Source organism: Populus trichocarpa, chromosome 19, assembly GCF_000002775.5.
Source record: "Populus trichocarpa isolate Nisqually-1 chromosome 19, P.trichocarpa_v4.1, whole genome shotgun sequence".
Classification (NCBI taxonomy): Eukaryota; Viridiplantae; Streptophyta; class Magnoliopsida; order Malpighiales; family Salicaceae; genus Populus; species Populus trichocarpa.
Window position 1 is genome coordinate 14,571,020 of NC_037303.2, and position 21,871 is coordinate 14,592,890.

At 35.3% G+C, this 21,871-nt stretch overlaps 1 protein-coding gene and 1 long non-coding RNA gene across 2 annotated transcripts in view; one reads left to right on the forward strand and one right to left on the reverse strand.

The window, feature by feature from the left end:
- The window catches only part of LOC7498155 (uncharacterized), a 37,208-nt gene extending 18,330 nt beyond the window's left edge, over window positions 1-18,878 (forward strand). The window contains exons 6-17 of the mRNA XM_052449457.1: window positions 7,659-7,785; window positions 7,887-8,124; window positions 8,290-8,440; window positions 8,513-8,796; window positions 14,845-16,079; window positions 16,249-16,740; window positions 16,859-16,987; window positions 17,078-17,286; window positions 17,371-17,581; window positions 17,684-17,921; window positions 18,087-18,237; window positions 18,310-18,878. Coding sequence (XP_052305417.1) covers window positions 7,659-7,785; window positions 7,887-8,124; window positions 8,290-8,440; window positions 8,513-8,796; window positions 14,845-16,079; window positions 16,249-16,740; window positions 16,859-16,987; window positions 17,078-17,286; window positions 17,371-17,581; window positions 17,684-17,921; window positions 18,087-18,237; window positions 18,310-18,654 — 3,810 coding nt within the window. The 3' untranslated portion in view covers window positions 18,655-18,878. The remainder of the gene's footprint in view (window positions 1-7,658; window positions 7,786-7,886; window positions 8,125-8,289; window positions 8,441-8,512; window positions 8,797-14,844; window positions 16,080-16,248; window positions 16,741-16,858; window positions 16,988-17,077; window positions 17,287-17,370; window positions 17,582-17,683; window positions 17,922-18,086; window positions 18,238-18,309) is intronic.
- Window positions 3,212-7,470, reverse strand: LOC112325298 (uncharacterized). Its single transcript, XR_008058187.1, has 3 exons — window positions 7,362-7,470; window positions 4,087-4,463; window positions 3,212-3,950 (listed from the first exon to the last, which is right to left on the reverse strand). It is a non-coding gene; the product is annotated as an uncharacterized LOC112325298 (long non-coding RNA).
- Window positions 18,879-21,871: the final 2,993 nt, after the last annotated feature.

Sequence of the window (21,871 nt, forward strand, 5' to 3'; positions counted from 1 at the left end):
ATGGAAATGGAAAATCTCTGAAGATCGAGATCTCGGAATGTTACTGAATTGGGAGATGCGCTTTGATATCATTTTAGGAGTTGCTAGAGGTCTTCTTTATCTCCACCAAGATTCTAGACTCAGGATTATTCATCGTGATATGAAAACGAGCAACATTTTATTAGATGCGGAAATGAATCCCAAAATTTCTGACTTTGGATTGGCAAGGATGTTTGAAGGCAAACAAACCGAAGGGAGCACGAACAGAGTTGTTGGAACTTAGTAAGTTTCAGATCCTATCAGCATTGATATTCATCAGACATACATTCATATGCAAACATTCTCTTTTTGCAGCCTCCAGTCCTACAATCATGTCATGGTTAATGCTGAATTAGGTGTCTGAATCCAGCTGAGTTACTGATTCTTGTGAAAATTGTTGTAATGCAGTGGCTACATGTCGCCAGAGTACGCATTAGATGGCTTATTCTCTGTCAAATCTGATGTTTTTAGTTTCGGCGTAGTTGTACTTGAGATTCTTAGTGGGAAAAGGAACACGGGATATTTTAATTCTGATGAAGCCCAAAGCCTTCTAGCTTATGTAAGTTCAACCGTGCTAATATAATGTTTTATCATTTGATAAGCGATGCTGACTTAAACTTCAAAATTCCAGGCTTGGAGATTATGGAGAGAAGACAAGGCATTGGATTTAATGGACGAGACATTACGTGAAAGTTGCAACACCAATGAGTTTCTGAGGTGTGTAAATGCTGCACTCTTGTGCGTACAAGATGATCCATCCGACCGTCCGACCATGTCAAATGTTGTTGTGATGCTTAGCAGTGAAACTGCAAACTTGCCGGTTCCTAAGAACCCAGCCTTTTTTATACGAAGAGGCCTTTCTGGCACAGCTTCTTGTTCAAGTAAACAAGGAACAGGCCTTTTTGGCACAGCTTCATCTTCAAGTAAACAAGAAACAAGCATCGACACAACGATTGCTTCAGACGAAGGTAGATAATTTCCTATCAATTTGCATAAAATCTTGGAAAGTTTCTCAATCTTCAAATGGAAAGGTTTTTTTTTTCCTGGTGAAATCTCAAGTTTTTCCATGACAGAATTCATGTCTAATTAGTCCTTCTGTTCTGAAATTGTAATCAAAACCCTCTCAGAACTTCATTATTGTATCTGTGTAATTCCCCGTAAACAATTTTTCTTTCAAGTGTTCTACGTTGTTATTATCAATTCGTTTAACTTTAGGTCTTAGCAAACTTTGAATACTTTCAACGGCTGTGTCAAGTTGCTTGATCAGATTCCACACAGTAGTATTTCTTCTTAGGCGACATAACCCTTTTTGAGCATCATAATCCATACAGGGTGCCCATGGTTTTAACAGTTTATCACCAGATAATCCCCAATATCTCTTTAAGGAGACAAAGCATCATATAATTTTCAACCACCCCTCATAATTCACCAACCGTTGCAGCTGCACATTACTTAAATCATGGTAAAAACAATCTCTTCTGACAAAACAAGCCAACTGCACGATCCTTCTTTCACCATCTTTTTTTCTTCTCTTTGTGATCTTCTTTAGACTCTGCATTTTGAAATTCCTACACTCAGTTTTAAGGGTTTCATGGAGAATCCAAAACCATTTCAAAAAGGCACAGATACTGGCCTTGCCTACAATTCAATCTTCGGAAGGTCCAAGGATATCAGCCTAATATCAATTTGTCCAAGCCAACGTCTATCAATGGTCAAGGAAGAGCAGGAAGACATTTCTCCACCGGTAAGGAGTCAAGCCCAGGTTGTTAGCCATGTCTGATTCAGACATGATTACGGAGATGCTCTGTAGTTTTTTGAACAGGGGCTTGGTGGGCTTACCGGCAAAAGTCATGTTCAACTATAGTGTCACTACCATCAATCAAGATACAAGAACATTTGTTATCCAAGAGAAAGATGTAGATGATTGTAATGCCAGTACAAGAGGTCAAATTCGGGAGTTCAACACGTCATTTCCATTTAAGATGAACGCCTCTAAACGCTGGTGTGATACCGTGGCAGGAAATTTTATTTCCAACGCTTCATCTCAAGGTCTGGTAGAAATAGATATTGGTTGGGCGCCACCTCAAGAGCCAGTCTGCTCCTCATCTTCAGACTGCGACGATTGGCCAAATTCAACTTGCAATGTAACAGGAAATGGTACAGCGAGATGCCTCTGCAATTCAGATTTTTGGTGGGATGGCATGGCTCTAAAGTGCGTTCATGGTGAGCACTCTATATCTTGCTTCAAACTGCAAAAGTAGTGAAAACCATAAGTTTCATCCAGTTTAATTTATTATAACGCGCATACCCCCTTTTCTTTCTTAAAGTTGTCGATGGACAAGCAGGAGGAAAGAAACCATTGCCTTTGATTGTAGGAGTTGCAATTGCTAGTGTCATAGTTCTATCAAGCATCTTCCTTTACATCTGCATTTTTATGAGAAAGAAGGCCAAACGACGAGGTAACTAGACAATTTTCCACTTGTAAGTTGGTATTGAAGTTTTCAGGGATTCCTCATGTAATTAGCAGTTGTCTTGTTGAAATTTCAGAAAGCCAGCAAAATACTGAAAGAAATGCAGCTCTTTTGTATGGCACTGAGAAACGGGTCAAGAACTTGATAGATGCAGAAGAGTTCAAGGAAGAAGATAAGAAGGGCATAGATGTACCTTTCTTTGATTTAGACAGCATACTAGCTGCTACGGATTATTTTTCAGAAGCAAACAAGCTTGGAAGAGGGGGCTCCGGACCTTGTTAGACAATTGACATTTTAACTCTAGTGTTTCAGTTTGTCTAATTGTTATTCAATCAAGTATTGTCTATTTTCTTTTCTTTCATTTCTGTTTTGATTTGGTCAAAGTAAATCCCTTGTTTTTCTGAAGTTGTTGCTGAGTTAGTGGCAGCACATTGTCCACTACAGAGTTGGTGGCAGATAACTAGGAAAGTTTGTTAAGTTTTCTCATGTATTTAAAGACATGAAGTTAAGGAAATACTCACTGAGACATTTTATCAAACACCTTGTGTGTAGTTCGTGTTCTTCAATACTCAGCATTGTTGTTCTTGATTGTGCATCCCTTCACCTGCACAAAACACAGCAACATAATTATTAACAGTGGTATCAGAGCTCTCTTAGATCTTACAGGACCAAAACACCTTTTTTCAAAATCTCAAAAATGACATCCAACAACCTACTTTTAAACTCCCCCGTTATATTCACTGGCGAAAACTATCACATTTGGTCAGTGAAGATGCAAGCTTTTCTTGAAGCTTATGATCTTTGGGAAATTGTTTCCGAAGACAAACCAGTAGCTCCCTTACCAACAAATCCCACTATGGCTCAAATCAAGTTCAGCAGTGAGGAAAAGGCAAAGAAATCCAAGGCAAAATCAATCATCCAGAATTCTGTGGCAGAAAGCATTTTCTACAGAATTATGGCATGCAATTCAGCCAAAGAGGCTTGGAACAAACTAAAAGAAGAATACCAAGGCAGTGACAGAACAAGGCAAATGCAAGTGCTGAATTTGAAGAGAGATTTTGAGGCACTTAACATGCAAGAAGATGAAACAATCTCCAAGTATTCTGATAGAATTTCACTAATTATCAACAACATCAGATTACTTGGAGAAGACTTTCCTGACAGCAGGATTGTGGAGAAGGTTCTTGTGACTCTTCCTGAGAGGTTTGAATCCAAAATCTCCTCTCTGGAAGAATCAAAGGACCTCAGTAAAATCTCATTAGGTGAACTAATGAGTGCTCTTCAAGCACAGGAGCAACGAAGAACAATCAGGCAAGACAGATTGACTGAAGGAGCCTTTTATGTGCAAAAACAACAAGCTGGAAAAGGAAAGAAGTTGCTTAATCTGAGAAGTAAAGGCAAAAATGAAGGGGGCAGCACCAGTGAAGGTTCAAAACAGAAGAAGTTTCCTCCCTGCACTCACTGCAAAAGAAACACACATTCAGAAAAATATTGCTGGTGGAGGCCAGATGCAATTTGTGGAAATTGCAAGCAATCAGGGCACATCACAAAGGTCTGCAAGTTTAAAAAATCAGACCCAAAACCTCAACAAGCTCACCTTGCGGATGAAGTTGATACACAGGAGGAGCAATTCTTTGCTGTCACTTGTTTCTCAACAAATGATTCAGCTGATACTTGGCTTATCGACAGTGGATGCACACACCATTTGTGCAATGATGCTGGAATGTTCAAAACCCTTGATGAATCTTACAAATCCAGAGTAAAGGTTGGCAATGGAGAATTTTTGGAGGTCAAAGGCAGAGGGTCAGTAAATGTTCAAACAAGTTCAGGTATCAAAATCATTCCTGATGTGTTATTCATACCTGAAATCAGTCAAAATTTGTTGAGTGTTGGACAAATGATGGAGAAAAACTATTCTCTTCAGTTTAAGGATCATAAATGCACTATCTTTGATCCTTCTGGAGAACAAGTGTTCTGTGTAAAGATGAAAAACAGAAGCTTTGTTGTTGACTGGGATAAAGTATCTAATCATGCATATGTGAGTGCTACTCAGGATATTTCAAATCTTTGGCATAAAAGATTTGGCCATTTCAATCAAAAGGGCTTGTCAATTCTGAAACAAAAGGAAATGGTTGAAGCATTGCCTACATTGAATGGTGAGATTCAATTGTGTGAAACATGTCAACTTGGCAAGCAATCCAGGCCACTATTTCCTAAAGGGCAAGCATGGAGAGCCAGCCAAAAGCTTCAGCTCATCCACACTGACGTGTGTGGACCTATGAAGACAGCCTCATTATGTGGTAACAAGTATTTCATTCTCTTTATTGATGATTATACTAGGATGTGTTGGGTGTATTTCATCAAATTTAAGAGTGAAGTATTTACAATCTTTAAAACATTCAAAGCTTTAGTTGAGAATCAAAGTGACATGCTAATTAAATGTTTAAGATCTGACAATGGTACTGAATATACCTCAAATCAGTTTCTTGAGTTTTGCAACAGCAGAGGCATTGTGCACCAGCACACTACACCATACACACCACAACAAAATGGTGTGTGTGAGAGGAAGAACAGAACAGTAATGGAGATGGCTAGATGTCTCTTACTTGAAAAGAAAATGCCAAACAAATTATGGGCAGAGGCAGTCAATACCTCTGTTTACTTGCTGAACCGACTTCCAACCAAAGCACTGGAGGACAAGACACCATATGAAGGCTGAAATGGTGTCAAACCTGCTGTAGATCATCTTTGAATATTTGGCAGCATATGCTATTATCATATAGCTGAGCCAAAGAGGAGCAAACTTGACAACAAAGCTCAGAAGGGAGTTCTTGTGGGCTATGGAATAACTACCAAAGGATACAGAATCCTTTGCTTACAAACAGAGAAGGTAATTCTCAGCAGAGATGTGAAGGTTGATGAAGCAATCACATGGGATTGGGAACAATAGAAAAATATGATTTCTGATCAACCATCCACCATTCAACCTCAACTGGTAGCTGATGAATCAGTGGATGATTTTCCAGTTAGAGGCACAAGATCATTGGAAGATATTCACCTAAGATGCAACATGGCAATTCTAGAACTAACCAGCTATACTGAAGCTCAAGAATTTCCAGCATGGAGGAGAGCAATGGAGGCAGAAATGGAAATGATCAACAAAAATGCAACATGGCAGCTGATTGAAAGGCCTAAGCATCGCAAGGTGATAGGTGTAAGATGGGTTTTTAAAACAAAACTCAATCCAGATGGGTCAATATGCAAATACAAGGCTAGATTGGTGGTAAAGGGTTATGCTCAGCAATATGGTGTGGACTACCTAGAGACCTTTGCTCCAGTAGCAAGGTATGATACTATTAGACTTCTCATTACACTTGCAGCACATAACTCTTGGCAGATTCACCAACTTGATGTCAAGTCTGCCTTCTTGAATGGATTTCTTGCTGAAGAAATCTTTGTAGAACAACCTGATGGGTATGTTGTTAAAGATAAAGAAGATTATGTGTATCTACTTAAGAAGGCCTAGTATGGGTTGAAACAAGCTCCCCGAGCTTGGTATGACAGAATGGACACACATCTGCTTCAACTTGGGTTCAGCAGAAGCCAAAATGAACCAACTTTGTATGTGAAATCCTGTGGTAACCATTTTCTAATTGTATCTATTTACGTAGATGATATGCTCATCACAGGAAGTGAACTTGGGATGATCCAAGAGTTCAAAGATGAAATGAAGAAGATGTTTGAGATGTCTGACCTTGGAATGATGAACTACTTCCTTGGAATGGAAGTGATGCAATCCAGCCATGACATTTTTACATGCCAAAAGAAGTATGCTTCAGACATCCTAAAAAGATTCAAAATGCAGGATTGTAAACCAGTGGGGACTCCTATGACAACAAGTATCAAGCTTAGCAAGGATGATGAATCTGAAAAAGTGGATGAAAGTTTGTATAGAGGCTTAATTGGCAGCCTTCAATATCTTACAGCAAGCAGACCTGACATATTGTTTGCTGTGAGCATTCTTTCAAGGTTCATGCATTCCCCAAAGGAGACTCATTTTATTGCAGCAAAAAGGATACTTAGATACATTAAAGGTATCATTGATCTTGGTATTTTCTGTCCAAGATCATCAGAAGGAGTTGTGGAACTAAAAGGCTATACTGACAGTGACTAGGGAGGCTGTGTTGATGATTCAAGAAGCACTTCAGGGTATTTATTCTCACTCAATTCAGGTGTCTTCACCTGGAGTTCAAAGAAGCAAGAGACAACAGCTCAGTCCACTGCAGAAGCAGAGTACATTGCTGCTGCCTCTGCTGTCAACCAAGCAATTTGGTTGAGGAAAATGTTAAAGGATTTGGGACATGAACAGATTGAAGCTACTAAAATCATGTGTGACAACAGTTCTGCAGTATCAATTTCAAAGAATCCAGTCTTTCATGGACGTACAAAGCATATCAAAATCAAGTTTCATTTTATTAGAGAAGTTCAACAATCTAATGAAGTGATGCTGATTCATTGTTCTTCCGAAGAACAACTTGCAGATATATTTACCAAACCACTACCTAAAGAGAGATTTGAGACATTAAGACAAATGATTGGAATTTGTCGTCAAAATGTCAAGGAGGAGTGTTAGACAATTGACATTTTAACTCTAGTGTTTCAGTTTGTCTAATTGTTATTCAATCAAGTATTGTCTATTTTCTTTTCTTTCATTTCTGTTTTGATTTGGTCAAAGTAAATCCCTTGTTTTTCTGAAGTTGTTGCAGAGTTGGTGGCAGCACATTGTCCACTACAGAGTTAGTGGCAGATAACTAGGAAAGTTTGTTAAGTTTTCTCATGTATTTAAAGACATGAAGTTAAGGAAATACTCACTGAGACATTTTATCAAACACCTTGTGTGTAGTTCGTGTTCTTCAATACTCAGCATTGTTGTTCTTGATTGTGCATCCCTTCACCTGCACAAAACACAGCAACATAATTATTAACAGACCTGTTTACAAAGTAATATTTACGTTAATCATTGGAATTTTTGTGTCTGACAAGTTTTCTGGCTGAATTTTACCTGCATGGCAACTTTGGTTTCAGGGAAAATTTCCAGGAGGCCAAGAAATTGCAATAAAACGACTCTCTAGTGTTTCAGGACAAGGCCTAGAGGAGTTTAAGAATGAGGTGATCTTGATTGCTAGATTGCAGCATCGGAATCTTGTCAGACTAGTAGGCTATTGCATAAAAGGAGATGAAAAGATTTTACTCTATGAATACATGCCTAACAAAAGCTTAGATTCCTTCATATTTGGTTAGTCTCTAAACAGATTCATCATTTTTGTTTTATAAATGTACGTTTGCAGCATCATGGTTGCTAATTTTTGTTCTTATGGCAATGGAAAACCTCTGAAGATCGAGATCTCGGAAAGTTACTGAATTGGGAGATGCGCTTTGATATCATTTTAGGAGTTGCTAGAGGTCTTCTTTATCTCCACCAAGATTCTAGACTCAGGATTATTCATCGTGATTTGAAAACGAGCAACATTTTATTAGATGCGGAAATGAATCCCAAAATTTCTGACTTTGGATTGGCAAGGATGTTCGAAGGCAAACAAACCGAAGGGAGCACAAACAGAGTTGTTGGAACTTAGTAAGTATCAGATCCTATCAACATTGATATTAATCAGACATACATTCATATGCAAACATTCATTTTTTGCATCCTCCAATCCTACAATCATGTCTTGGTTAATGCTGAATTAGGTGTCTGAATCCAGCTGAGTTACTGATTCTTGTGAAAATTGTTGTAATGCAGTGGCTACATGTCGCCAGAGTACGCATTAGATGGCTTATTCTCTGTCAAATCTGATGTTTTTAGTTTCGGCGTAGTTGTACTTGAGATTCTTAGTGGGAAAAGGAACACGGGATATTTTAATTCTGATGAAGCCCAAAGCCTTCTAGCTTATGTAAGTTCAACCGTGCTAATCTAATGTTTTATCATTTGATAAGCTATGCTGACTTAAACTTCAAAATTCCAGGCTTGGAGATTATGGAGAGAAGACAAGGCATTGGATTTAATGGACGAGACATTACGTGAAAGTTGCAACACCAATGAGTTTCTGAGGTGTGTAAATGCTGCACTCTTGTGCGTACAAGATGATCCATCCGACCGTCCGACCATGTCAAATGTTGTTGTGATGCTTAGCAGTGAAACTGCAAACTTGCCGGTTCCTAAGAACCCAGCCTTTTTTATACGAAAAGGCCTTTCTGGCACAGCTTCTTGTTCAAGTAAACAAGGAACAGGCCTTTCTGGCACAGCTTCATCTTCAAGTAAACAAGAAACAAGCATCGATACAGCGATTGCTTCAGACGAAGGCAGATAATTTCCTGTCAATTTGCATAAAATCTTGGAAAGTTTCTCAATCTTCAAATGGAAAGGTTTTTTTTTTTTTTTTCCTGGTAAAATCTCATGTTTTTCTATGACAGAATTCGTGTCTAATTAGTCCTTCTGTTCTGAAATTGTAATCAAAACCATCTCAGAACTTCATTATTATATCTGTGTAATTCCCCGTAAACAATTTTTCTTTCAAGTGTTCTACGTTGTTATTATCAATTCGTTTAAATTTAGAGTCTTAGCAAGCTTTGAATTCTTTCAACGGCTGTGTCAAGTTGCTTGATCAGATTCCACACAGTAGTATTTCTTCTTAGGCGACATTAACCCTTTTTGAGCATCATAATCCATACAGGGTGCCCATGGGTTTAACAGGTTATCACCAGATAATCCCCAATATCTCTTTAAGGAGACGAAGCATCATATAATTTTCAACCACCCCTCATAATTCACCAACCATTGCAGCTGCACATTACTTAAATCATGGTAAAAACAATCTCTTCTGACAAATCAAGCCAACTGCACGATCCTTCTTTCACCATGCTTTTTTCTTCTCTTTGTCATCTTCTTTAGACTCTGCATTTTGAAATTCCTACACTCAGTTTTAAGGGTTCCATGGAGAATCCAAAACCATTTCAAAAAGGCACAGATACTGGCCTTGCCTACAATCCAATCTTCGGAAGGTCCAAGGATATCAGCCTAATATCAATTTGTCCAAGCCGACGTCTATCAATGGTCAAGGAATAGGAGGAAGACATTTCTCCACCGGTTTGGAGTCAAGCCCTGGTTGTTGGCCGTGTCTGATCCAGACATGATTAAGGAGATGCTCTGTAGTTTTTTGGACAGGGGCTTGGTGGGCTTACTGGCAAAAGTCATGTTCACCTATAGAGAAAACACTACGAATTGTAATAGAGTTTTTTTTCTTAGTCCTTCAATTTTTTTTTTTGTTTCTTTAATTTTTTTTAATTTTATTATTTTTGGGATTAAACTTTGTGGTATACTTTGTCTGTCTTGGCTAGGGGATTTCACGGTATCAATAAAGAAAATCGCTGTTCAGTTGACGCTTGGTTTACAGAAATCATATACTGTATAATAGAAGAAATTTCTCAACCCATATATAAAGTATATAATCGCTGGAGATCTCAAGTTAATAGACATTCTCCCGTGGTGGTTTGTTTATTGGAAGTGAGTCCATAATATCAAAAAAGAAGAAGAAAAGGCTGGTCTTCAAAGTTGAATTACTTGGTTCTAAAGTTTAATGTTTTTGTGTTTGGAGATGCTTTTATTTTTGTTTTTATGTATTTTTCAATTCATATTTAAAAATGATTTTTTTTATATTTTAAAAGTGTTTTAAAAAAAATAATTTTTTTTATTTTTTTATTTTAAATTAATATTTTCAAATCATTTTGATGTGCTTAAATCAAAAATAATTTTTTAAAAATAATAAAAATATTATTTTAATATATTTTCAAATAAAATATATTTTAAAAAATAACCAAATCCATACTTCTAAAACACTGTCATAATGCTCAACTGCTTAGATAGCCATGCCACTGCTGTTTATGACAACAATCACAAATGGTTCCCCTCACAATCCTTCACATGAGCTTCCAAAAACTATTTGCGGAAAATCAAGATCGTGAGAAACTTTATTGTTACCTGCGGGGTCAAGTCCACTCCTAGAAAACTGATGTTACATTCACTAACCCGAATGTCTTCGAGGTTTTCTGAGAAATCATTACATGAATCTAGTTTATTGGAACAATGCAATCACATTTTCCTGATTCACTGTGACAACCAGCCAATCAATTGCAATAATTAACCACGGTTCTAGTACCTGTTTTTTTATTTATTTTAAAAGTTTTTTTTTAAATGATAGTTTTTAAAAAATCTATATTTTGTTAGTATTTTTAGATCATTTTAATATACTAATATTAAAAATAATTTTTAAAAAATAAAAAAATATCATTTAAATACATAAATGAAGAAATCTCTATCATATCAATGTTGAGATTAAAATTTAGGATAGCTTTATAAATACGATGAACTGAATATAAAAATAAGAGCAAACATGATATTTATTTATAGGCTGGAAAAGGATGATATTGCCCCAAACATAGTCACACCAATATTAATATCTAGGCATTCACATTTATTTTTATGTAAAAAAAGATAGTTGCATATTTAAAGTAGATTATTTAATTATAGAATTGTTAAAGTAAAATAAAATAAAAGAGAAACCGGTCCATATCAAGGTTGTCAATTCCGTTCTGTTTCGTCCGGAATGGCCGAAACATTCCATACCAATTCAAAAAATAGAACAAAATAAAATAATTTTTATCTCATTTTAAATCCCGGTTTGTTCCGGATTTTTCAGCTAAATTTCAGCCGGAACATTCCGATTTCATTCCACATGTTTCGTTCCGCTCTTGAAAAGCCTTTAAATCAAATTGAACCTTATTAAATAATTTAATTAATTAAAGCCATTAGTTGTGTTTTTATTGTATAATTTATAATTAATTTATCTTGAATTTAAATTATATTTGTTGTAAACAGTACAATCTTGAAACGACATACAAAAACACTTCAAAACTAAAATATTTCATTTTAATTAAAAAATAAAATATTTATCGAAACAGAATTGACAAAATACATGAAAGAACATCGCTATGAGCGTGTAATGAAATGGCCCACCAGAAAATTTGGAGCACGCGATCCCAGTCCTTGTTTACAAAAACCAAAAACAAAAAGAAGAGTTATTGTAGATATTCAAGGCGTGATAATCTTTATACAATGAAATAATTATCTTTATAAGGATAGATTATTTATTTTTATTTTTGTTGCACAGTAAAGTTATTGTAACTCTAGAACAAATCACTATTAAGAGCCTTTTTGCTCTTTTAATTTTTTAAAACAGTATAATTATATTATTGTCTTTTAAGACAAAATCAAATAAACTCTTTTAAATGCCTTTTTTTTTTGTCATTTCAACATGATTTTTTTTATAATATTATGTTAGTTCAATGATATTGTTGTATTTTAATAAATGCTAAATATTAAAAAAAACTTGGTGGCATGTGAATGCACCAAGTGGGTGGCCTCCATACTTTTCAAACCATGCTTGTAGGGCAATCTAGCCATCAAAAAACATCTTCTTTGAGATGACGCGTGTTCCAAGATTCTCATGGTGCGACGCTGCAAACCATTTTTTTTTCTTCTCCTAGATTTTCGTGCTAGCCCCTTGAAAATTCCAAACAACCCTTTAACTTGTTAATTTATTAGATTCGGTTCTTGTTTTTTTGTTACAATTTTTTTTTTATCTTGAATAATTTATAAAATTGAAATGCCTTTTCAATTTCACTCACCTTCAATTTTCTCATCTTTCAAATTTAATATTCATTCTTTTAATTGCTATTTGTTTTGTTTGAGATCATTCTTTAAGTTGATTTTTTTTTTATGATTTTACCTTCTTTTCGGTTTTTTCCTGTCAAATTTGATCATCGTTCTTTTAATTCATATTTTTTTTTTAGTTTAAAAAGTTTTTTAAATTGACATGTAAAACTATTTCGGAATTATGCTTATTGATTCAACGCGGGTCCAAAATTTCACGGGGTGCTAGTTTTAGAGATTAAATCAAGTTCAAGAGATTTGCCCTAGTTTGCTTTTTTTCTTTTCTTTTTTAAGTTAATGTTTTTTTTTACCTTTTTTCTCAGAGTTTTTCTATGTTATATTTTACGATTTGCTTTCTACTGTATTAGTCTCGAGTTCATGACCAAATTCACTGATTTTAAAGGTTAATGTGTGTTGATTTTTTGTCAATTTTTTTAAATTTTTTTATTTTAATTTTATCATTCAACATTAAATATATAGGAAATTGATCTCCGTGCTTTTGTTTCCTTTGCTTTCTATTGGGTTAAGCCAATCCAATGCCCATGATTGTCTGGTTAGTGGGTTAACGTGAGTTGATTCAATTTTTTTTAGCTTTTTTAATTAAATTTCTCTTTTTTATTATTTGTTTTCTTCAACATTAGGTTGCTTGATGACTGAACTTTATGATTTTATTAAGTTTTCTTTCAACCACGGTTACCCTGGTATCACGATTGCATTAGAGATTTTGTATCTTGACCTGAGTTGGCTCAGATTAACTTTTTTCAATCTTCCTTTTAAATTATATGTTTTTTCTTTTCTTTTTTTTTCATTCAACATTTCATTTTGCTAGATATTGAGCCTCAACTTTCTTTTTTTTTGCTTTGTATGAAGTTATCATGTTCTCATTTGATTTGTTAGGAATTTTATTTCAAACTTTTTTTTCTACTTTCATTTCTATGAGATTATCCTAATTTTATGTCAAAGATTATAGAGTTTGCGAGTTAACGCATTTTAACCTTGTTTTTTTTTTTTTGATTTTTTTTTCTTTCAGTTTTGCCCTTTAACTTTGGATTGTTTAGCAATCCTGATGGACCGGGGTCAATTTCTTTTTAGCTTTTATTTGTTGTTAATTTTTTTATTAGTTTATTTATTATCATTATATTTTTTTATTAATATTATTTAAATTACCAATTGAACTAATGACTTGAGTCTTAATTTTTTTTTCTCAGCAATTTTTTTACATCAAAAATAATAATTCCAGATTGCGGCAAAACACAGGTTGCAAATATAGTTTGTGTCTATAAGTATTGAATTCTATGTATATTTGATTCCTTATGACTTTTCTGCATTTGCTTACAACTAGTTAGTGATAATGTTGTTAAACTCGGCTCAGCGCAGGCTGTGAAGAAGAATTCTCAATTGATCGAGATAAATCTTCAATTTCAGAAAATTTTACTCAATTGACTGAAATTGAAAAAACATGTACTCAATTGACTGAATTAATAATGGTGGGGCTCTTTTGACAAGTTGGTGAAAATATAGGATGGAAATAGTGGGTTTTGTCCAAATGAAGGATATACTTACAGAACGAGTAGGACATGAAAGCATGAATGCATAAAGTTGAAAAATGCCTTGACGGGCCATTGTTGCCAAAGAAAACATTGCGTGGGAAAGGAGAGCCAAGACTTGTAAAAGAAAAGAACACGCCTGTACCGAGGCTTGTGGTCTTCACAGCGTTTTCCTGTCTCTATATCCTGGATTCAGGTCCTGTTTTTTTTGTAGTGTTTTATTTATTTACTGGACTAGGTTGTTCAGAGAATCTGAAAATTAATCATGATATAGGTAAACTGGCTCAGACATACTGAATTATATATATAAAAAAACAAGCCTGTTGCAAGCAATTTAATTATTTATGGGTAGTTTAAAAAGAAATTTGTTTTGAATTAATAACATATTTTACAAGATAAAATATTTTATAAATAATAATTTATACACATAATCATCCAACAATCTTATTCATCAAAATCTTATCATCTCATTACATGAAATATCATTATCACGGTTTCTTTATTATCACCTCACTCTACAACTCTATTACTATCGGTACCACCATTAAAAAGAATTTAAGACTGATATGGTTATTTAAAATTGTATTTCAAACAATGTTTTATTAAATTTTAATTTTTTTAAATTAATTTTTTATATATATTTTTAAATTATTTTAATATATTAACATCAAAAATAATTTTTTAAAATAACAAAAAAAATATTATTTTAATATATTATTAAATAAAAAATAACCACTATCATGCCACCTACCGTATTCCCACTGTTAAATTTTTGGCGGTGACTTGGAAAATGTTATCGTGTTATAATGATTGAATTCTAAATTAATCTAACTTTAGTAAAGCATCCTCTCCCTTCCTTTATGGTCAGCGTCAACAAAGAACAACTGCAGTGAAAATTTGCTTTGCAGTTGACTTGAGTGATACACTCATGGTTGATGGTAAGAAGAGGTCTTAACCAGAGAGATCTATGTGCAATGCATAGCATGCTATCAACCGTTTTCTTTTCTTATGCTTTCTTATTATGCTCCTCCCTTTTATGTTGCTTTGCTAGAGATACCATCACATATCCTAGAGGTTCGATTAGTAATCGTGGTGAAGAAACTCTTGTTTCAGCAGGAAAAAGGTTTGAACTGGGGTTCTATACTCCTGAACAAGGTTCTGTTTACGAAAGCTATGTAGCAATTTGGTATCACAGGTCGAATCCACCAATAGTTGTGTGGGTTGCCAATCGGAACAAGCCACTTCTTGATGATGGAGGCGTTTTGGCTGTCACAGGTGATGGAAATCTCAAGATTTTTGATAAAAATGGACATCCTGTTTGGTCTACAAGACTTGAATCAACATCAAAACCAGCGTATCGGTTGGCTAAGCTCTTAGATTCTGGGAACTTGGTTTTTGGTGACAGTAATACCCTTTTGACAACTAGTCTATGGCAAAGCTTTGAACATCCAACTGATACATTTCTTTCAGGTATGAAGATGAGTGCGCATCTAAAATTGATTTCATGGAGAAGTCATCTTGATCCAAAAGAAGGTAACTTCACATTTCAGCTAGATGAAGAAAGGAACCAGTTTGTTATCTCCGATGGCAGTATAAAGCACTGGACTAGTGGGGAGTCAAGTGATTTTCTTAGCTCAGAAAGAATGCCTGATGGAATAGTATATTTTCTATCGAACTTCACCAGAAGTTTTAAATCCATTTCTGCTTCTAGTCTAACTTCAAAATTCAAAGGACCAAATCTATCAACCTCAGATTATAATAATACAAGGATTAGGTTGGACTTCGAAGGGGAGCTACAATACTGGAGCTATAATACAAATTGGTCTAAGCTATGGTGGGAGCCGCGAGACAAATGCAGTGTGTTTAATGCCTGTGGAAACTTTGGCAGCTGCAATCTATACAATAGTTTGGCTTGCAGATGTTTGCCAGGATATGAGCCTAACTCACAGGAAAATTGGACGAAAGGAGATTTCTCGGGTGGTTGCATCAGAAGCTCTGCCGTATGTGGGAAACATGACACCTTCTTGAGCTTGAAGATGATGAGAGTTGGGCAACAAGACACTAAATTTGTGGTTAAGGATGAAAAGCAATGCAGAGAGGAGTGTTTCCGTACGTGCCGATGCCAAGCTCATTCCTTTGTGAAGGGGAGAGTCAACAGGGACAGACAACCTAGCAGCAACAGTTGCTTGATCTGGATGGATCATCTTAAAGATCTTCAGGAGGACTATTCTGATGGTGGGCTAGATCTGTTTGTTCGTGTCACCATTGCTGACATAGGTACTTCCTTCTTTCGACTTGTTCTTTCTCCTTTTGTTACTAAAAGATTGTGGAATTACGTCAAGGATAATTTTCTCTGATAGAAGATTGCAAACAAGCAGTGGACTTAATTCATAACTGAACTAAATCAGTACTGTTTCATACCTTAAAAAAGCTCCATTTTTTGCAGAACCGAAGTCTAAAAGCTGTGAGCCTTGTGGCATAAATGTGATTCCTTATCCTCTAAGCACCGGATCACATTGTGGTGACCCCATGTACTTCAGTTTTAACTGCGATAATTCCACAGGAAAACTCAGCTTTAAGACACACAACGGCACCTATAATGTCACTACCATCAATCCAGATAGAAGAACATTTGTTATCCAAGAGAAAGATGTAGATGATTGCAATGCCAGTACAAGAGGTCAAATTCGGAAGTTCAACACGTCATTTCCATTTAAGATGAACGCCTCTAAACGCTGGTGTGACTCCAATAATTCATCTCAAGGTCTGGTAGAAATAGATATTGGTTGGGAGCCACCTCCAGAGCCAGTCTGCTCTTCATCTTCAGACTGCGACGATTGGCCAAATTCAACTTGCAATGTAACAGGAAATGGTACAGCGAGATGCCTCTGCAATTCAAATTTTTGGTGGGATGGCATGGCTCTAAATTGCGTTCATGGTGAGCACTCATATCTTGCTTCAAACTGCAAAAGTAGTGAAAACCATAAGTTTCATCCAGTTTAATTTATTATAACGCGCATACCCCCTTTTCTTTCTTGAATTTGTCGATGGACAAGCAGGAGGATCTTCGAGAAAAAAGAAACCATTGTCTTTGATTGTAGGAGTTACAATTGCTTGTGTCATAGTTCTATCAAGCATCTTCCTTTACATCTGCATTTTTATGAGAAAGAAGTCCAAACGACGAGGTAACTAGACAAATTTTCCACGTGTAAGTTGGTATTGAGCTTTTTAAGGGATTCCTCATGTAATTAGCAGTTGTCTTGTTGAAATTTCAGAAAGCCAGCAAAATACTGAAAGAAATGCAGCTCTTTTGTATGGCACTGAGAAACGGGTCAAGAACTTGATAGATGCAGAAGAGTTCAACGAAGAAGATAAGAAGGGCATAGATGTACCTTTCTTTGATTTAGACAGCATACTAGCGGCTACGGATTATTTTTCAGAAGCAAACAAGCTTGGAAGAGGGGGCTTCGGACCTGTTTACAAAGTAATATTTACGTTAATCATTGGAATTTTTGTGTCTGACAAGTTTTCTGGCTGAATTTTACCTGCATGGCAACTTTGGTTTCAGGGAAAATTTCCAGGAGGTCAAGAAATTGCAATAAAACGACTCTCTAGTGTTTCAGGACAAGGCCTAGAGGAGTTTAAGAATGAGGTGATTTTGATTGCTAGATTGCAGCATCGGAATCTTGTCAGACTAGTAGGCTATTGCATAAAAGGAGAAGAAAAGATTTTACTCTATGAATATATGCCTAACAAAAGCTTAGATTCCTTCATATTTGGTTGGTCTCTAAACAGATTCATCATTTTTGTTTTATAAATGTACGTTTGCAGCACTCATGGTTGCTAATTTTTGTTCTCATGAAAATGGAAAACCTCTGAAGATCGAGATCTCGGAATGTTACTGAATTGGGAGATGCGCTTTGATATCATTTTAGGAGTTGCTAGAGGTCTTCTTTATCTCCACCAAGATTCTAGACTCAGGATTATTCATCGTGATATGAAAACGAGCAACATTTTATTAGATGCGGAAATGAATCCAAAAATTTCTGACTTTGGATTGGCAAGGATGTTCGAAGGCAAACAAACCGAAGGGAGCACAAACAGAGTTGTTGGAACTTAGTAAGTATCAAATCCTATCAACATTGATATTCATCAGACATACATTCATATGCAAACACTCTCTTTTTGCAGCCTCCAATCCTACAATCATGTCTTGGTTAATGCTGAATTGGGTGTCTGAATCCAGCTGAGTTACTGATTCTAGTGAAAATTGTTGTAATGCAGTGGCTACATGTCGCCAGAGTACGCATTAGATGGCCTATTCTCTGTCAAATCTGATGTTTTTAGTTTCGGCGTCGTTGTACTTGAGATTCTTAGTGGGAAAAGGAACACAGGATATTTTAATTCTGATGAAGCCCAAAGCCTTCTAGCTTATGTAAGTTCAACCGTGCTAATATAATGTTTTATCATTTGATAAGCTATGCTGACTTAAACTTCAAAATTCCAGGCTTGGAGATTATGGAGAGAGGACAAGGTATTGGATTTAATGGACGAGACATTACGTGAGATTTGCAACACCAATGAGTTTCTGAGGTGTGTAAATGCTGCCCTCTTATGCGTACAAGATGATCCATCCGACCGTCCGACCATGTCAAATGTTGTTGTGATGCTTAGCAGTGAAACTGCAAACTTGCCGGTTCCTAAGAACCCAGCCTTTTTTATACGAAGAGGCCTTTCTGGCACAGCTTCTTGTTCAAGTAAACAAGGAACAGGCCTTTTTGGCACAGCTTCATCTTCAAGTAAACAAGAAACAAGCATCGACACAACGATTGCTTCAGACGAAGGTAGATAATTTCCTATCAATTTGCATAAAATCTTGGAAAGTTTCTCAATCTTCAAATGGAAAGGTTTTTTTTTTCCTGGTGAAATCTCAAGTTTTTCCATGACAGAATTCATGTCTAATTAGTCCTTCTGTTCTGAAATTGTAATCAAAACCCTCTCAGAACTTCATTATTGTATCTGTGTAATTCCCCGTAAACAATTTTGCTTTCAAGTGTTCTGCGTTGTTATTATCAATTCGTTTAACTAGAGGTCTTAGCAAACTTTGAATACTTTCAACGGTTGTGTCAAGTTGCTTGATCAGATTCCACACGCTAGTATTTCTTCTTAGGCGACATTAACCCTTTTTGAGCATCATAATCCATACAGGGTGCCCATGGTTTTAACAGTTTATCACCAGATAATCCCCAATATCTCTTTAAGGAGACAAAGCATCATATAATTTTCAACCACCCCTCATAATTCACCAACCGTTGCAGCTGCATATTACTTAAATCATGGTAAAAACAATCTCTTCTGACAAATCAAGCCAACTGCACGATCCTTCTTTCACCATGCTTTTTTCTTCTCTTTGTGATCTTCTTTAGACTCTGCATTTTGAAATTCCTCCACTCAGTTTTAAGGGTTCCATGGAGAATCCAAAACCATTTCAAAAAGGCACAGATACTGGCCTTGCCTACAATCCAATCTTTGGAAGGTCCAAGGATATCAGCCTAATATCAATTTGTCCAAGCCGACGTCTATCAATGGTCAAGGAAGAGCAGGAAGACATTTCTCCACCGGTTTGGAGTCAAGCCCAGGTTGTTGGCCGTGTCTGATTCAGACATGATTAAGGAGATGCTCTGTAGTTTTTTGGACAGGGGCTTGGTGGGCTTACCGGCAAAAGTCATGTTCACCTATAGAGAAAACACTACGAATTGTAATAGAGTTTTTTTTCTTAGTCCTGCAGGTTTTTTTTTTTGGTTGTTTAATTCTTTTTTTAATTTTATTATTTTTGGGATTAAACTTTGTGGTATACTTTGTCTGTCTTGGCTAGGGGATCTCAGGGTATTAATAAAGAAAATCATTGCTCAGATGACGCTTGGTTTACCGAAATTAAATAAAGTTTTATTGATTGAAAGCAATTAAAGCTATGGATATCAATTTGAATAATCTAAAATTTAGGGACTAAAATGTATGGATAAAGGAAGGTTCATCCCTTTTCTTTTATCCCACTATTTATTTATTTATTTAATTTAATCTATTTAAATTTTCTTGAATTAGTATTTAACTTGATAGTTTTTTTTGATAATTTAATTGATTATGCTAACTCGAGATGACTCAGGTTGGTTTGTTTTTTTTTTTAATTTAATTTAATTATTTTATATTTTATTGGCTGAAAATTGAGTTATATTATTAAAAAAAAAACAGTTTTTTTTCGAGTTATCATAATCAATTTGTTTATTTAGTTTATTTGGTGTCATTGCCTATTATTATTTTTTATTATATAATTAAAATAAAAATTAATTTATTTGACCCAGTCATAGATTTTATTCCTTCTTTAGAACACGCTTATGACGCCACAATATCATATTTTTACACAAAACAAATAAATAAAATTGATCCTGCCCTAGTTTAGCACAATTCCATAAATATAGTGTGTACTAATCTGAGTACACAAATATACAGCTATTTAGGCATTTTAAGATGAGCTCTTTCTCGTTTTCATTTTAAAGACCTTCTAATTTTCCATCTCACCAAATATATCATTGAAGTAGAATTGGAACTTGTAATTTTACTAGGCAAATCTTGTTTTTTTGCTAGAAAATTTTTTTTTTTTTTGAAAAATAGTTTTCATGAAAAATAAATTTTTAAAAATATTTTTTTTCCCTGATATTTAGCAGTATCATTGTAATCAGGCATGTGAAATCAATAATTCTCAACGAATATCTTAATTTGTGGACAGGAGACTGTTCTTGTAAAAACTCCACTCGGAGATATTAGGTTCACGAGAACACTTACCTATGCTTGGCATCGTGGATTTTCTAACTTGTAGGAGTGCCAATTTAATTCAATTCCGCGGGCTTTTGTTTGGCATTGTGAATGTCGAGTCAGTTTCTTGGTCGACATTTCCTGTGTTGTTTGCTTTATTCATTCATATTATACGTCACACAATGTTCGCTTATGTGAATAACATATGATGCTATTCAGCACCATGTGGATCATGCTTTTGGCAAACAAGCCAGATTTCTCCTTACTCATGGCAGTTGATTTTGAGGGTTCAAACCGTGGGGACAGTTTTCAAATGAATTTGTGTAATGCTGAGCCTCACAAGCTTAATTGTTAGCAGTACTTTCATGGCTTACACACACACACACACACACACACACACACAAATGACTTATCCTCTCACCGTCGGTACCTCCCTTGAAGACTGAAGCCGAGGCAAAGCAGCAAGAAATGGATTTTGACTCAAGTTGCGAGGTAAACAATATCAAAGTGAAATGCATTCGTGTCATTGTAATAGTCATGTTTAAGGATAAAATAATATTATTTCAATTTTACAGAGAAAACACTATGAATTGTAATAGAGTTTTTTTTTCTCAGCCCTTTAGTGTTTTTTTTTCTTTAATTATTTTTTTAATTTTATTATTTTTGTGATCAAACTTTGTGATATACTTTGTCTTCCTTGGCCAGGGGATCTCACGGTGCCAATAAAAAAAATCATTAAAATTATTGCTCAGTTGATGCTTGGATTCCACAAATGAGAATCGAATTTTAACAATCTAAAAATTAAGAACTAACATGTACCGATAAAAAAAGGTTCATCTCTTTTCTTTTATTCCTCAATTTAATTTTTTTTTCAATTTGATCCATTCAAATTTGCTTAATTTAGTATTTGACTTAGTAGTTTTTTTTGTCGTCTTGATACGAAAATCTTGCAATGTAAGGGGAAATTTATGGTGCTTGATTTTGCAAAATAAAATAAAATTTGAGCTACTTTAAAACAATTAAGTTTTAAAGAGATGAAATTAAAAATAAAACAAATATAAAAATTAGGGTAAACATACAAGACAAACAGAATGGTACGTGCAATGCACACATTAGCATGTGAAAAGATATTGCTATCTTTGGACATCACGTGAGGGATCATGCCAAAAAATTCCTTCCATTGTGTAATTGTAATCTTCGCATCGTCTTCTTTATGTTGGGGCGGCGTGTGGTAGCAGGGGTGGGATGATTTATTGCCG